The following is a 16,308-nucleotide window of genomic DNA, read 5'->3' as shown; positions in this document are numbered from 1 at the left end:
CATATGAAGAGAAGAAATGTACAGGAAGAACTTTGTGCACTGATTTAAATCTTCTGTCTCTGAATCAAGTGTCCCCCAAGTCCGGCACCCTGAAGAGCCCACCTAAAGGCTTTGACACTTCTGCCATCAGCAAGACGTACTATAACTTGGTAATGATGAACCTTCATTCAGTGTTTTTCTTCCTTTCTTATTGCTTAGAGTTCATTTCTGTATTTCATCTCTTCACCAACAGCATGAACATTTAAGTGTTCTTGTTCTTGTTTCGTTGGTGCCCTGCTTTTATCCAGGCCTGTATTTATGCTTTAATAATTTACTATTTATACATTTTGTAAAATCCCATAAATCCAAAAAGCAATTCCACGAAAAACCAGGTTCAAAATCTGGCTGTTTTTTGTTTTTTTTAAACCACAACCTCTATTGCTCTGTGACCAATGTGTTTTGTTATTCTGTCATCACAGCTGCTTGATAATCAAGTCGTCTTCCTCTCTCTTTCTCCATCTCTAAAAGCGCACATCTTTTAGATTTCTGCTTTGATTGGAAAATGATCATAATGTTAAAGTTTTGTTCTTGTCTGTTTACAATTATCTAATGGCTGTGAATACTATATAGCAGTGATGTGTGTGTTCACACTAATGACATCAGCTACTCTCAGTGTTACACTGTCAGTCAGATAGCATACCTCACACTTCTGTTATATAACAAATGTAAACATGGATATATGAATGCACTGGTCAGTGATGTCGCTCACACTCCAAACCTGCAACACGTTTTCTCTGTCTGCAGGGAAACTTTATCATAGCTATGAGTTGTTTACATTTATTTTAAGAAATGATTTACTTTTATATTACATGTAATCCTTCTGCTTGGACTCCTCATCTGTGGCACTAAATTAAGATCTGCACAAAGTGAAGTAGGGATCTGAAGGTGTCTGGAGACTGTGAACTTTTTCAAACTGAAGCTGTTCCTTTCTATTACAGGTGTTGCAGAATATTTTAGAAACGGAGACAGAATACTCCAAGGATCTTCAGAGCCTCTTGACAAACTACCTTCGACCTCTTCAGAGCATTGACAAGTACGTCTCATTTGCACATGAAGCTTGATGCGACCTGAATGCGACAAATGAGGACTTTGTTTTAGATCAACGTGGATGGTGTCTTTAATGTTCTTTCACCCTCCTATCTGTTCCTCCAGATTGAGCTGCTCGGATGTGGCTCTTATTCTGGGAAACCTCGAGGAGATCAGCACCTTCCAGCAGATGCTTGTCCAATCGCTGGAGGAGTGCACCAAGTAAGTCCCTTCCCAGAGGCACGTCACCGCTGCAGTACCTTCACACTTTAATAACAAGCAGAGAGACATCTAGTGGTGGAATGAGTGTACTAAGGGGACGTTGGATTAAATCATAGACAAGGGAATAAATCAGTTGTTGTTCTTTTAGTCTAGAGCAAAGCTGTTACTCCATATACTACTCCTCTCTTTTCTGGGATTTGATCAAATCCTGCTGTTAAGCTAGTTTTATCAAATCCCAACACAAACCCAACAAACCCCATCAATAATGTGTTCTTAAATCCTGACGTGTAATTGATCTCAAATCAAAGTGTTGAATTGCCATCAAATCCAAAGTGTCGACTGTCTTCAAGTCTCAACGTTGAATTGACACCAAACCTCGATGCTGAATGGATGTCAATTCCTGGAGTTGAACTGACCACTTAATTTGAATGATGTTGTGCCTTCAGATCATGACATTGGGCTGAAGTAAAGCTCCAGTATTGAATTGACCTCACTCTAAGACATTTGATTGACGTAAAATGTTGACAACGATGACTAGATGTAACCAAATCCAGCCGTTGAATTAACGTAAAATCCTGATGTTGGGCTGGTGTCAAATAAAAAGGCTGGGATGATGTCGAATCAATGGAAAATCCTGACTCTAGGTTGTCAAATTCTGACATTGAATTTGCATTAAATCCCATTGTTGGGCTGGTGTCAAATCCCAGTGTTTAATTGACTTAACATCCTGGCATCTCTGCATTATTTTGTGTGTTTTTTTTTTCTTTTTCTTCAGGCTTCCAGAAAGCCAGCAGAGAGTGGGAGGCTTCTTCCTCAACCTCATAACACAAATGAAGGCTCTTTATGCAGGTTACTGCTCCAACCATCCCTCTGCTGTCAATGTACTGACCCAGCACGGGTAAGTTTACACAACTCCAAGCCATTTTCATGCAGCAGGTCTGAGGAAACAAAAGGCTTTCATGTGTAACAGTTACTACTTACAGTAGAACTATACTCCACATTCTACTGTTCAACTTATTATTGAAGCGGTTTGTTCGCTGGTTTTGGCAGCTATTGTGGTTTTCTAAACACGAAGTGAGGACTCTGCAGTCAGCTGGTTATCAACACAAGTGCATCTGTGGCATTTTTTTTTTTACAGAAATAATCTGAAAACAGCTCTAAGACGGTGAATCAATCAATCAATCTTTATTTGTATAGCATAAACTGTTTGGGCAGGCCATCCTCATCAACAGTCCAAGGAGCCTAAGAGAGCTCAGAAGCTCCCAGAAAAAGGAGAGGTTAGAATATAAAGATAGTGACAAGCAGTAATAAGATATGAAAGCTGGGAGAGAACGAGGGAGAGAGAGATAAGAGATCCTGGTGCCAGTTCCCCCGGTAGTCTAGGCCTATAGCAGCATAACTATGAGCTGGTCCTAAGCCAGCCCTAACTATAAGATTTATCAAAAACAAAAGTTTAAGTCTATTCTTAAAAGTACCTTGTGTGTCTGCCTCCCGGACCCCGACTGGTAGACGATTCCAGAGGAGCGGTGTCTGATAACTAAAGGCTCTACCTCCCATAGTACTTTTAGAGACTATAGGCACCACGAGCAGGCCTGCATTCTGGGAGCGTAATGTTCTTGATGGATAGTACGGTACAATTAACTCTTTTAAGATACGATGGTGCCTGACCGTTTAGAGCTTTGTAGGTGAGCAGAACGATTTTAAATTCTATTCTAGATTTTATAGGGAGCCAGTGGAGAGAAGCCAATACAGGAGTAACGAAGAAAAGGCACAAACCAAATTACCGTGCCTATAAGGGGGACCTGAGAACCACTCAGCACAATGTAGCATCAACAGAAACTGCATATGAGACAGAAGAATTTAGATAGAACATTTATGATGTGTAACTTTTGGACCGGACAGTGGATAGAGGAAATTGGGGTGAGAGACGTAGAAGAACGACATGTGGAACAGGAGTCACAGGTCGGATTCGAACCTGGGTTGCCCACTTGGAGGACCAGGGCCTCCGTACATGGGGTGCACACACTGACCGCTGGGCTGCCAGAGGCTCATATGGTTTATTTTCAAATCATTTTTGACATTTTGCTGACTTATGAGTTAATTTTCTTCCCTATTTAAAAGACAACAAAAGAGGAGAAAGTTGAATGCCAGTTGTTAATTTGTGTGAGGGTTACGTCCCATCTAGAGGAAGCCAAGACACAATATGAATAAAGGCCCAAATCCCTCTCTTCCACAGCAGCCATGGGGATTATTTAATGTTTTACCAGAACATAATTTATTTCATGATAAAGGAATAAAGTACAGCAACATATTAGTGAAAATAAGAAGAAATAAAAATAATCTTCAGGGTGAATTCGGTTCCAAAATGAACAAATGAAACTGAGTCTAACCTAAAAGGAAACAAATAAACCTTATAAATCAAAGACAACAAAATACAACCATCTTACCTCCCTAACTAACCAAAAACATGAGAAAACATCATCTTCCGACCGACAGAGGGGAAGATCTCTAACAGAGCCTGTCATTAGTGGGAGCGGTTTACTGACAGGCCAATCAGCTCACAGAAAGACATGACAGACCCGACCAACACAGCCAATAAAAATACATTTACACCTATAGTCGTAACACACAGGCTTGTTCAGTGTTTCTCTCAATGTGTTTTTGAATGAAAGTGAGCTACATTTTTTCTCCCTCTTCTCTCCTCTTGTAGTGACGTATTGGGGGACTTTATGGAGGGGAGGGGTGCAGGCAGTCCCGGGATCCTCACCCTGACGACAGGCCTCAGTAAACCCTTTATGAGACTCGACAAGTACCCCACTTTACTCAAAGAGCTGGAGAGGCACATGGAGGTGTGCATCTAAACATCCATCCAAAACATTTGTGTTATCATGATGCATCTATGATAAGCAACGTGTTTCAATGTCTCCCTCCAGGAGAGTCATCCAGATCGGCCAGACATCCAAAAGTGCATGGCATCTTTCAAAAATCTATCTGTAAGCTGATCTCTCTTCCTCTGCTGTTGGTTGTAGTATTCATGAAAGTCTCAGCAAATCAAATACTGTATCGCAAAAGGTTACATCGTGGTTTGCATTCGTTGTGCCAGTCTCAGTGTCAGGAGGTTCGGAAGCGCAAGGAGCTGGAGCTGCAGATTCTTACTGAGTCCATCCGGCTGTGGGAGGGGGACGACATTAAGACCTTGGGCTCTGTGCTCTACATGAGCCAGGTCTTAGTCCAGAGTCCTGGTTCAGAGGTATGAGCTTCACCAACCAACACCATGATCACTGGATTGTCCTAGAAACTGCTGCTAATATTGCCTCCACTCCAAATGATACTTGTTAGTGAATGTTTTATACATATTAGGTAGCTTGAAACACATCCGTTTGCAAGATCAAGGGTTTCCAAACTTTTTAGAATCAGAATAGTTTTTTTTTATTGCCTAGTACATTTACACATATAAGGAATGTGTCTTGGTGTATTGGTGCAAAATCCTCTCCAAACATTAGGAACACTATTTGAAAGGCATCTCACAACCCCTCTTTAGAAAGGGGATTCAAGGGTGGAGGCAACAAAATGGCGAGCAAAAAAGAAAAGTGATGAAAATTCATGTGATTTTTAAATATTAAGTAGTGAACATGTGTCCTAAGTAACCCAGATAATCAGCATGTATTACATCCAACAGACGTGTATCGTTCACAACACAAAATTCTTGTTGCATTGGCTTTTAAAAAAAAAAAAAAAAGAGGCAGAATTGCTCTGCTTTCGACCTTTACTCTTTGCTCAGCATTAAGATAAGGAGGCAAACTCTGAAGTGTATATACGGTTTTCTATTCACCGGATTCACTTTCACATTCTGAGACGAGAAATTGATGCTGGACGTTTTTATTCCCCTTTTTATTCTTTTCTAATTCTTCAACCTTTTCCTGTTTATTAGGAAAAAAGTGAGCGATACCTCATGCTCTTCCCTCACGTCCTCCTCATGTTGTCCGCCAGCCCCAGGATGAGCGGCTTCATATTCCAGGTTATTAAACTCTTTCCTGCGTTTAATCTGATAAGCTACTATTTCTGATCTCCTGTGTTAACGCTGTTCCTCACACAGCTCATGAAAGGCCCTTTCTCTGTTACGTCTTAATTCTAAAGCAAGTTTATCCCCACGCAGGGAAAATTGCCCCTGGCCAGCATGACCGTGACCAAACTTGAAGACTGTGAAGCTCATAAAAACGCATTTGAGCTAAATGGTAAGGCTATTAGCAAGATGCTAAATTGCTAAATCTATTTATAAATGAATCCTTCACTAACATCATCATCTTTGCTCCTGCAGGTACGATGTTTGACCGTCTTACAGTGGTGTGTACCAACCAGCAGGACCTGCAGGACTGGTCTGAACACCTGCCCCGACAGATCAAGCACACTGCGGCCACAGCGCCCAGCCACAAACCGCTCACTGTTCCCTGCCACACGGTCAGGAGCTCATATTTCATTCTCTAATACAGATCATTTTCTTATTTTTTATTGTTTCCCTGTGTGAAGTTAATGCTCTGACTAATTGCATAGTTGGCCACCAAGACTTTGGCCAACAGAAAGACTGGCAATCAACCAAGATGACAATACAGCCTAATGTAAAGAAGCTTGTTCACTTACTTTATTGTAATGAGAAATTACATTGAATAAACATTCAGCCTTCTATATTGAATAAACAACATACACAACAAATCATCTCGTTTTAAATAGACCACTTACCAGTTGGTGGCGCTTTCTATTTGACATAATTATGCTCTTCATATGTTCGCCAGTGTGACAATTCTGTGTTCCTCTATATGGTGTAACCCTTTAGTTCTTAAAAAAAAAAAACAATTAAAGTAGCGATATAACGTACCTGAATAAAAGTGATATAATAAAAGAATAAACTTTTTTTTTTTCTTCTAAAGAGCACACAATAAGAAATTGGAGCATGGTTGAACAAAAACACCAGAAATTATTGTGGACCTCTAAACCTGAATTTTTCCCGCAATTGCCCTACCAAAAGAATGTGTGAACGCAGCAGGAAATATTTAGGAAAATTCTCTGAGCGAGGGGAGGAAATGTTTATGTCCTGCAACTGGCAACCAGTAAGATCTAAACTGCTTTTATTAGCTTTCCTTCTCGCCATTATGTGCTTCTCTACTCTTTCGTTCAAACTGTGAATGTGTTCAATTACACAAAGTATTCATATTAAGGCACAGTCGTCAGTGTGTTGGACTGAGCAGTCTTTCTATGATGGACGTTTTAAAATTAGTCGTTTTTCTTTTGTTCCTCAGCTCCCATCTCACCCTCTCACACCGTCCCGGCATGCTGAGGGGAGAGGCATGACAGTGGCTCCTACTTACCACACCCTGCCTCACCCCTCCTCCCACGGAATGTCTCACAGCACCTTGATGTGGGGCCCACTGGAACCACCCAACACCCCCAAACCCTGGAGCCTGAGCTGTTTGCGACCTGCACCTCCTCTACGCCCCTCTGCTGCCCTCTGTTACAAGGAGGTGAGGGACTGTGTGTTTATGTTTTAGTCTTGTACATATCAGTCTTTAATTACTTGTTTATATTTTTAGCCTATTGTTATTCAGTGTTTAAATTGTAGTAAGAGAACACAGTCTACTGAAGTTAAATTCCTTGTGTGTTAAACATACCTGGTCAATAAAGCTGATTCTGAGGTTGTCGTGGCCTCGCTCAAAGGCTTTTTTCTATATGTGTCTAGAACTCCTAATTATTATACTGTCGTTTCTCTTATGTTTTGCTTTCCCCTTCCTCTTCAGGATCTCAGTAAAAGCCCTAAGAGTGTAAAGAAGCTCCTTCCCAAGCGCAAGCCCGAGAGGAAACAGTCCGAAGAAGAATTTGCCTTGAGAAAGAGTATGTTTGAATTCTTCACTGTTCTGGTTAGAGTTTCGTTGGATTTAGATTCATCAATTTTTTTTCTCTTTATGATAGAGAAATATCTTATTTGCATCTGTATCAAGAGCTGCATGAGTGAACCAATAACAACATGAATCTCCTCCTTCTTGCTAAGTTTCGCGAGGCTCATTTTCTACTGGTCCTAGCTTCTAACTTAATGAACAGCCAGGGCTCTGTGAGCATATTTCCACAGTCTAGGGACAGAGACCTGATTTAGGCTCCCGCAAGATGAGACTTGCAAGCTATTTGTTCTCTTTTGAACCGCTTTTAAAACCATATTTGAAAAATTAGAATCCTTCCACAAGGTTTAATGGCTGTATTTACTTTCTCTTAGAACCCATCACTTAATTTCTCTTTCTGCAGGCACAGCTGCTCTGGAAGAAGATGCCCAGATCCTGAAAGTTATCGAGGCTTACTGCACCAGCGCAAAAACCAGGCAGACTCTTAACTCCAGTAAGAAAATATAAAATCTTAAATGTGCACGCAAACAAGACAGCAGAGGTTCATAAAGGGAGCTTTCTGTTTTCATACTGCTGTACCTGTATTCTCAAAGCCTGTCTTTAACACTGGTGTTCTGAACCGATCTTTCTAACTGTTTCTTCTTCTTCTGTCTCTCTCCTCCATCCCTCACTTTTTGGCATTGCTGTTCCTTCTTTTCCATTATGATTAATTTCCACCACACATTCCTATGATTTTCCCCACATATAAATTGAATCGCTGCTTCATCCCATCCTTCTTCTCACGTTTTTATGTTTTTCCATCTGTTACGGCTGCATCTGCAACCCTCCTGCATTGCCCCTCTTTCCTCCTTTTTCACCCAACATTTTCACCATTTGCATTTGAAAAACTTCGTCTTGCCCAAACCAGCCTGGCAAGGCACTGACCTGATGCACAACCACGTGCTGGCAGATGTAGACCGGTCCTGTGTGGACCCACCGGGCCGCCGTAGCAGCGTTTCCAGGCCTGAGTTGTCTTCTGACCTGTCAGAGGACTCTGACTATGACTCCATCTGGACCACCCACAGTTACAGGATGGGTTCAGTGCCACGCAAAAGTTGCATCTCTCACCAGAACTAAAGAACGTACAGTACTGCCACGCTGTACTGTAATGTAATGTACAGCTGGCTTACCTCTTTTACCTTCAATGTATGAAAAGAAACAACATTTTTTTATTTATCTATTTATTTTCTATTATATTTGTTGATTTTTTTTTTGTTAACTTATTCGGTTTATTTATTTTTAGACTGTTTTAAGATGTTTTAAGCATCTCCCTGTTGCCTTGCCACTTTCCCTTTTATGTGCCTCCTCTCTTCATGTAGTTGTCATGCAGTAGGTGTTCAGTATTTATTGTTAATTTATCATGAATGTGACCACTCCCCTTGTTTGACCATCAAATTTGGCGGACTCTCTCAGCAGGGAGTAGAGGGATGTTGGAGTGGAATAAAGGGGAGGGAAAAACAGTGGGAGGGAAAGATGGGGACTGAGCTTTTCCTGTCTGATATTCAGATGTAATTCAGGAACGAGTGTATTCTAAATGACCATTTACTACTTCTCTCCAGTATGTGTTTCTAGAGTATGTATTCTCAAACATAGCACAGATGTCATACACACATGAGCAGGTTCAGGGACATATGCTCCTGTTGCCTGCTAAATATAACGGCATGCAAATTTAATATCCAATTCTGTTATGATTTCATGTCATTTTCATAATCCGACTCTTGACTAATGTTGCAAGTGCTTAGCAGGATTAAAAGTTACCCACATGACCAAAAGCTATTTAATCCTTAAAGTCTTTGTTTAGTTTTAATAGTTAATAAAATATTGGTTAGTGTTTTGCTGTAACTGCTACAGGAAGAGATGATTATCACATACGCATATGATCTACTAAAGCTTTCTCCAGCTTGTGGACATAAAAATAGTGAATTAAAAGGGTCAATTCACCTAAAATATGAAAAAACATCAACAAAAAAGCATAAATACATGGATAAGCCAAAGACCTCACAGTTTAAAATCCACTTAAAATAATCCAACAAACTACATTGTGATTTGGTGGATGCAGAAATCCCCAGGACAGTAGGCTTACCTTTCTTTTAATATTTGCAGTGAACTGGCCCTTTAACTCATTAATTTGAATAATTTGCTGTATTGTGAGGTCCCCCAAGCATAATCCTTTAAAGCTTGATCTTCAGCGGTTCTACAGGGTTGCATTTATATTTAGTTGTAGACCTTGAATTAATACATTTACAAAATAAAAATGTCTACTTAAACAAGGCAGATTATTACAGCTTGACGGAAAGAAACTGCAAACCTAAAGCTTCACACCGCAACAGTCCATTAATGAAAATCAATTGCCTTTGTTGAAAACCCCTAAAAGTTGAACAAATGCTCTTGACTCTTTGTCAAACTCCTTTTCTCCCTGAGAGTAAGATGGGATGGTTGATTCCACTCACATAACTGCCTTGTCAAAGTGAAGTTATAGCCTGAAGCAGCTTAGCCTAGTTTAGCATACAAGCTGGGAGAGGAGGTAAAAGCTGTAGTTGACAAGGAGACAAAATCCATCTACCAACACCTCTCAACTCGATTTCAGAATGTAGGGTACAATAATGAGGGAATTTGTTAATTGGTGCATTTTCAAAGGTGTGTTTTTTTAACCTTTGGATGGAGAAAGGCTAGCTGACTAAGCTCGAGGTCAATGTCTAGCACAAAAGTATCAACACATCTTTATCAACAAGCTAGGCTAGTAGTTTCCTCTGTTTTCTCTATTTATGCAAAGCCAAATTAACCAGCTGCTTGCTGTAGCTTCATATTAATTGGACAAAAAGGGTGGCAACCGTTTTCCAATCAAACTCTTAATAAGAAAAGCTAAATAGCACATTTCTCAAAATGCTGAACTATTCCTTTAATGTAATGCCTATAATTTGACCAAGATATCTTAATAAAATTGAAAAAAAAACATCCCATTCAACAAACTAGCACCTGTGCTACAGCCTTGTTAGCCAGACATGGCTTTGTGTTGTCTGGTTTGCGAGGTTTACCATGTTTTCCAGGTTCTCTCTTGCATTAATGACTATTTTTATGAAGAAGTATTTTTCCAGTGTTGGTATTAAAAGTACAGGTTGGCATCCACTTAGAGTCTATCTCCTCTAACAGCAAGCAATGCTATTGAAGTATGGAATATATTGGTCCATGTTACAGCACTATTTAGTGTTTTTAAAATGATTTCTGTATTGTATTCATTATTTTTTATACAGGTGATTTTTGTTTTAATTTGTATTTTATTCTGTATGTCAATGTTTACAAAATGGTCCCTTGAAGGTTTTTTTGTTTTTATTTTATTGGTCTGTATGAAAGTTTACACTGCAAACTATAACATGAAGTGTTTGAATTATTTTGCACAATCATGTAACAGGCCAGTGGGCGTGGGGAATAGAATCTGTGAAATTCTGTACTTTTTGTGTGTATGATATAGTTCTAAAGGTAGACTTGAGTATTTAGTGTTACCGTAAAGTAAATACTCATTCGTAGTGTAAATTATCACCCTGTGTTTTGAAAGCATATGGGTTAAACAAAAAAAGAAAGGAAAAAGAAACAAGAGACAGCAAAAAACAGGAAACATTTCTATGTAAAGTACTCGTTTAACCTCAGAATACTGTCAGAATGGACTTAAAATATAAGAGCACATAGTCTCCTTTTCTGTAAATAATAGTTGTCACGGAGCAAGAAAAAAAAAAAAAATCCATTCTACCTTCGATGAGTATTTGATCTGAGAATATCACTGTCCTTATATCATGTGCTAAACTTTGTGACAGGTGTATTCAGTGGTTTTAAAAATTTAAACATACTGTAGGACAGACAGGGTGAAGAGACCGACTGTCTTTGACCAACATTGTCCTCTTTGTGCTCTAATGCTGTATTCAGTTTACACATGTGACCACGTCTTATCTGCAAAACAGCGCCTTCAGTGTATTTGTCTTAATCTGCTGAAGTGTTCCAGTCCCAAACGCTGTATTATGAGTTTTGAATAAATCTGTCATTTGGTAGACACTGGCATTCTGGTGGTTTGTTAGAAAGACTTATCTGATTGTGTATATTGTTTGTTGGTTTTAGGAAGATGGTGGATTTCTTATTTATTTTAATGGAATATGAATGAATTCATTAATTTATGTGCTGTTGTTTTTACCAGGTAACTCCTCTTTCTTTCATTTTCTTCTCTTTTATCTGGTATCTGGTCTGTGCATGACTAACACTCTACTTGTACTATCAATTATTCTGTTATTGTCAATCATTCAACTAAATGTGTTCAGAAAAGCAATTTACTTAAGACAAGTCCTCTTTCTTCAAGGTGAGACATAAAAGTTCAAATATTTTAGTGCTGTTCTGCTTTGATACAGGACCACGAAAGGAAGCAGGACTGCAAATGATCATCCCTGGAGAGAAGAAGGTCCTCGGGGAGGGTCCTAATCGCAATGGACAGAGTGCAGTGGAAGACAAGTAAGATAATGGACTAATTTTTTTTTTAAATACTTTTTTTTCGCCAGGAATCTTTCTTGAAAAGAATTGACAGTGTGCACTATCATAACCTGTTCTTTGAAGATGGACTTAATATGCCTATCCTTTAATAATCAGTCTTGTGGGCATGACATATTACTTTAAGGAGCCTGGTGGATGTGGTGTACGCCCTGAGGGATGAGGTACAAGAGCTGAAACAAGTAAGTAAATAGAACTTGTGACTTTCAGTTTAATTAGGTATAGACTCTTAGATGTCTTGAAAGCTGTGTAGAAATAACAAGCCCAACATTATCATTTTATCTTGTAGGATACCAAGAAGATGAAGAGGTCATTGGAAGAGGAGCAAAGAGCACGGAAGGATCTGGAAAAGGTTGTGAGGAGAGTGTTAAAGAGCATGAATGACCCGACCTGGGATGAGACAAATCTTTAAGGAGTACCATATCTACCTGAATACCTTAAAATGTCCATGACACGCGGGTCCTTTTGTGCTTTTTTTTTTTTTTAGAAGAATGTGTGTGTTTGGTCTGACGTTGGAGTCACATCGCCTTTTTGGTGATAAAATTAGGAATCACTATAGTGATGATGAACAGACTTGACCACCTATTCCATGATGACATTCCTTGAAACACAATATGGGAGATCACTCACTCAACAGTTGGTGTGTCCATTACTATCCCTCATCAGTGTCTTTGTTGTGTTTGACCTGGCTGCAAGACGAGTCGAGAGAAGTCCTCTTCCTGTATTTATTCGAATTTATGCTGTCCAATGGTACATAGATGGTACATTAATGCTATAAATGGTCCAAAAGGCCTTCGACAAGTCTTAACTTGAACCTTGCCATTTCATAACCTCTCTTATGTTATTTAATTATTATTTCTATTTGCTTCGTCCTCCTTCCCTTGCAAAGGCTTATGTTGTTGTTGTTTCTAGGCTGAAGCAAGCTCATGTCTGGGAACTTATTTTAAGTGTCTTATTTTATTTTTTTGCAATTTCTGTTTCTTTATTGTATGACCACTTTGGGGTTTGTCTCTCTCTAGGTTTCCCAGGGAATTGTACATATATTGAACTTGTACTGTATAATGTAAATACTGCAAAAAGATGAGCCTTTGATCTTGGGGAGAAATAAAGTCGGTTTTAGAAGAATGACTAAGTTACTGCTGAATCTGCTGCAATATTACAAAGGAAATATGATTCACTGCTTTTTGACTCCAAGTAGGCTACACAAAGCTGTCGGGCTTGACAATTAGGGAATTTGTGTTAAACTGTCTGTTTGTTGTTATTGGCCCTATACTGTTTAGAATTCTGATAACCTAGAAAGAAGACAAGAGAAGTAAGTAATTTTTAACGTTGGCTTTTCAGGTAAGGAATTTACTATAGCCAACCAGATCCTACTGAAAAACTCAAATTGTGCAACAAGGCTGTCTTGTGAAATATTATACACTGCAACACATCAGACACCCTCCCGAAAGCAACATTACATAATTGGCGGTAAATATAACTCTTTCCGTCGGACATGTCTATGATTACTGTGGAGGGCAGCACTCTACACAGACCCGTCACCAGACCTTAGTCTTGGGGGGGGGGGGGGGTACAATTATCTGCGAGTACGCATATTTTAATAATCATATACTGTATTATCAGACGCTGAATTACTACTTAATAAGTAGTACTCTTGTTTGTACTTTTGGCGGAGCTAGCGCAGAGCGAGTGCGGATCAATGACAAACAGTTCTGTGCTGTTTATGAGGCAAACTGTGATTCAATTATTTTCTTGTAATTCATTAATCTTAATTGATTTAAGTCCCATCCCTAAAAGAAATACAAATTATTAACTAAATGGTAAATGCTGACGTACTGCAAATATATAAAATATAATACGTAGTTGTCACTAATGCTATGCTACCTCAGTTTTATTACATAAAACATAGCAACAAGGCTAACGCTCAAGCTAAACAACTTGCTATGCAACATCACAAGCTCTGAAGAAATGTATGACACAAAACACCCAGGCTAATGCTAATGCTACACATAGTCACGTTAGTACATACTTATAATACATACTTGAATTTCCCTCGGGATCAATAAAGTATCTATCTATCTATCTATCTATCTATCTAAGAAATGCTGCAGCTACATGCTAACAGAATGACAAAAGGCTAACCACATTACAAATGCACATGGTAATTGCAATGTCTAAACAGGACAGAACACCTATATTAGACTAGTTTACATGTTGAGCTTTTGGGGACTCAGGTTGTACTTTGATACACATTGACTATTGTACATCAAAATATGTTATTGTTACACATCAAATATATCTTGCCAGTCACCTGCTGCTCCACAGACTTGAGTGCACTATTCTCTCTCAACCAGGAAGTGTCAAACAGAGCTGAACCCAGCCTTGGGTTGATATAATTAATGGGGGAGTGTCAAGTGGAAGGTGCCATGTTTGGTAGAAGTGGAGGGATGTTTAGATTGTTGAGATTAAAAACGTTATTTAAAAGGCAGTTTTAGTATTTTAGTATCAGTATTTACTTAACTGAAATGTATTTGACATGCTTTAGCTTCATTGCAGATAGTTTGTGTTGTTTGTAGAATCGATAATACTCACTTGAGAGTGAACTGATTTCCACACCCTTATGGTTGGTTCCAGCTCCTACATAATAGGAGGCTGGGGAGCCTCTGAGGTAGATGGAGTTTGGAGCTGGAGTGCATCAGAGCTGTTTCAACAGTTTATCACAGAGCTGAAGGACCCAGACTGGTATTGTTTAGAGCTCAGTCCCTCTCTCTCTTTTTTTGTTCACTTTTTGCTGTATTGTATTCTTCTTACAAGTATTATTTTCATTTTCAAGGAACAAAGGAGGGCCTACAGGCCCGGTGAATACCCAGGAAAGGTATGTCAGCAGAGTTGTAAGAGTACTAAAATGTTATACTCAAGTAAAAGTACTGTTACAAACACATTTACTTAAACACAAGTAAAATCACCAGTTTAAAAATGTACTCATGTAAAAATAGAAAAAGTAGCTCCAATTTAAAAATAGACTTTAAAAGGGATTTACCCCCTTTTTATAACTAGCAGTATGTTTTAATGATCGATAATTTAATAATCAAGGCTTACTGTATAATGTTAAAATAATTTTATGTTTTTTAGGTTATGACAGGAACAGTTAAACTATTTAAGAAAATACTGGCAAGGTATCTATCTAAACATAACAATGTAAAGACTATTTTATTATATTTATCATTCTGATGCTGCTTAGTGTCAAGGGCTGATGAAGCTGCAACTCAACCTGAGATGAAATATAAATAAATATATAAATATAATCCCTTTATTGTTTGTAAAATGAACATGTTTTAGTTTGTAGGAGATGTTTTAAGAGCGAACGGTGGGTTTACCTCTGAGCATGCACAACAAAAAATGGAGAGCTGAAATTTCATTACATTTACTAAAGTAACTTTTTGGATAAATTGTACTTGTGAGAGTAGTTTTAATCTAACATACTTTTACTTTTACTTGAGTATATTTGTGAAGAAGAAACACGACTTTTACTCCATTACAGTGAGATACATTCCGCTCGCTACTTTTATATTTGTTCTTCTGTTATTCAGTATACGATGGTTTGTTTTGTTTCGCCACTAACAACGTTTGAGTCCGTTTCACCAATCAAACGGAGCCAGGCAGTCATATGACTCTCCGCGGCCTTGCTTTAGATGCAAATTGACTGAAAGCAGAAACAATGGCGTGTGATTCGGAATCAGAAGAGGCAGAACACCCCTGAGGCCAATACTACGAAGCAGGATTTGAGTTTAGCGAGGTAACTTCAGTGTTAACCCTGGATTTTCAGTCCTACCAGGGTCGATTACTTTTTACCTAGGTTTATCACCACGGTAACTTATGCTGAACCTGCTCCGAGCAGGTTATGTTGGAGATAAGAGATCAAACTGTGAAAATCTCTGCCCACTGACCAATCAGATCTTTTGATCGTGGAGCTCCCGGAGCTGATCGAGAGGGGGAGGACACTTCATGCGTGCCTCATGATGTTATATTAGACTATCGTCCGTTTAGTTAATGATTATGTTTCACTGATATCCTTCAACAGAGACTGAAAAAGTGCTGTAACGTTATAGTTAAAGATGTACAATTACGAATATTTTCTTGTGGCTTTGAATTGTATTTTCATTAAAGTTTAATGTCTCAAAGTCGCTCTGTTTGTGATGGTCAGAGCTGCAGTTTACATATAACTTCTAAAACCTTTTCAACTCTCCACTTTAAAGAGTCAGAGCAACACATTCTGTTCAGAGAAGAAACAAGTTATTATAGTCAGTTCTACGTGGTGAACTAACAATGGGAAAAATATAAGCCGCAGTTTTTACTCGCAGATTTTTTTTATTTTTTCGTCCTTCCTGCATTTGTGACTGCAGCTGTGTCTCTTGGGAGCCTGTTTGTCTTGTCCTGTGTAGTCTTTTTTTAAACGTAATGTTTGTAGATATGACTATCTGCTGACACCAGACACGGTGCTGATTGTGATAGGTCAAATGACGCTAACTTGTTTACCTCAGCGTTATCCACGACTTTGGATTTTCTACGA

General features: G+C 38.9%; 1 protein-coding gene across 2 annotated transcripts in view; it reads left to right on the top strand.

The window, feature by feature from the left end:
- arhgef7a (Rho guanine nucleotide exchange factor (GEF) 7a) overlaps positions 1-12,863 on the top strand; it is a 28,033-nt gene extending 15,170 nt beyond the window's left edge. Inside the window, exons 6-21 of one of the 2 annotated variants that reach the window (XM_079358161.1) lie at positions 70-149; positions 978-1,072; positions 1,192-1,287; positions 2,063-2,185; positions 3,998-4,136; positions 4,221-4,280; positions 4,391-4,537; positions 5,219-5,305; positions 5,444-5,522; positions 5,606-5,745; positions 6,582-6,803; positions 7,077-7,170; positions 7,576-7,665; positions 11,603-11,702; positions 11,866-11,920; positions 12,028-12,863. In XM_079358161.1, coding sequence (XP_079214287.1) covers positions 70-149; positions 978-1,072; positions 1,192-1,287; positions 2,063-2,185; positions 3,998-4,136; positions 4,221-4,280; positions 4,391-4,537; positions 5,219-5,305; positions 5,444-5,522; positions 5,606-5,745; positions 6,582-6,803; positions 7,077-7,170; positions 7,576-7,665; positions 11,603-11,702; positions 11,866-11,920; positions 12,028-12,150 — 1,730 coding nt within the window. In that variant the 3' untranslated portion in view covers positions 12,151-12,863. Of the gene's footprint in view, positions 1-69; positions 150-977; positions 1,073-1,191; positions 1,288-2,062; positions 2,186-3,997; positions 4,137-4,220; positions 4,281-4,390; positions 4,538-5,218; positions 5,306-5,443; positions 5,523-5,605; positions 5,746-6,581; positions 6,804-7,076; positions 7,171-7,575; positions 7,666-8,079; positions 9,018-11,602; positions 11,703-11,865; positions 11,921-12,027 lie in introns of those variants that run through there. The other variant, XM_079358162.1, reaches the window with a different exon arrangement.
- The last annotated feature ends 3,445 nt before the right edge of the window (positions 12,864-16,308 follow it).

This window comes from Symphodus melops, assembly GCF_947650265.1.
Source record: "Symphodus melops genome assembly, chromosome: 12".
NCBI classification, from domain to species: Eukaryota; Metazoa; Chordata; class Actinopteri; order Labriformes; family Labridae; genus Symphodus; species Symphodus melops.
Note: the sequence above shows the minus strand (reverse complement) of the source record. Positions and strands in the feature narration are given on the sequence as shown.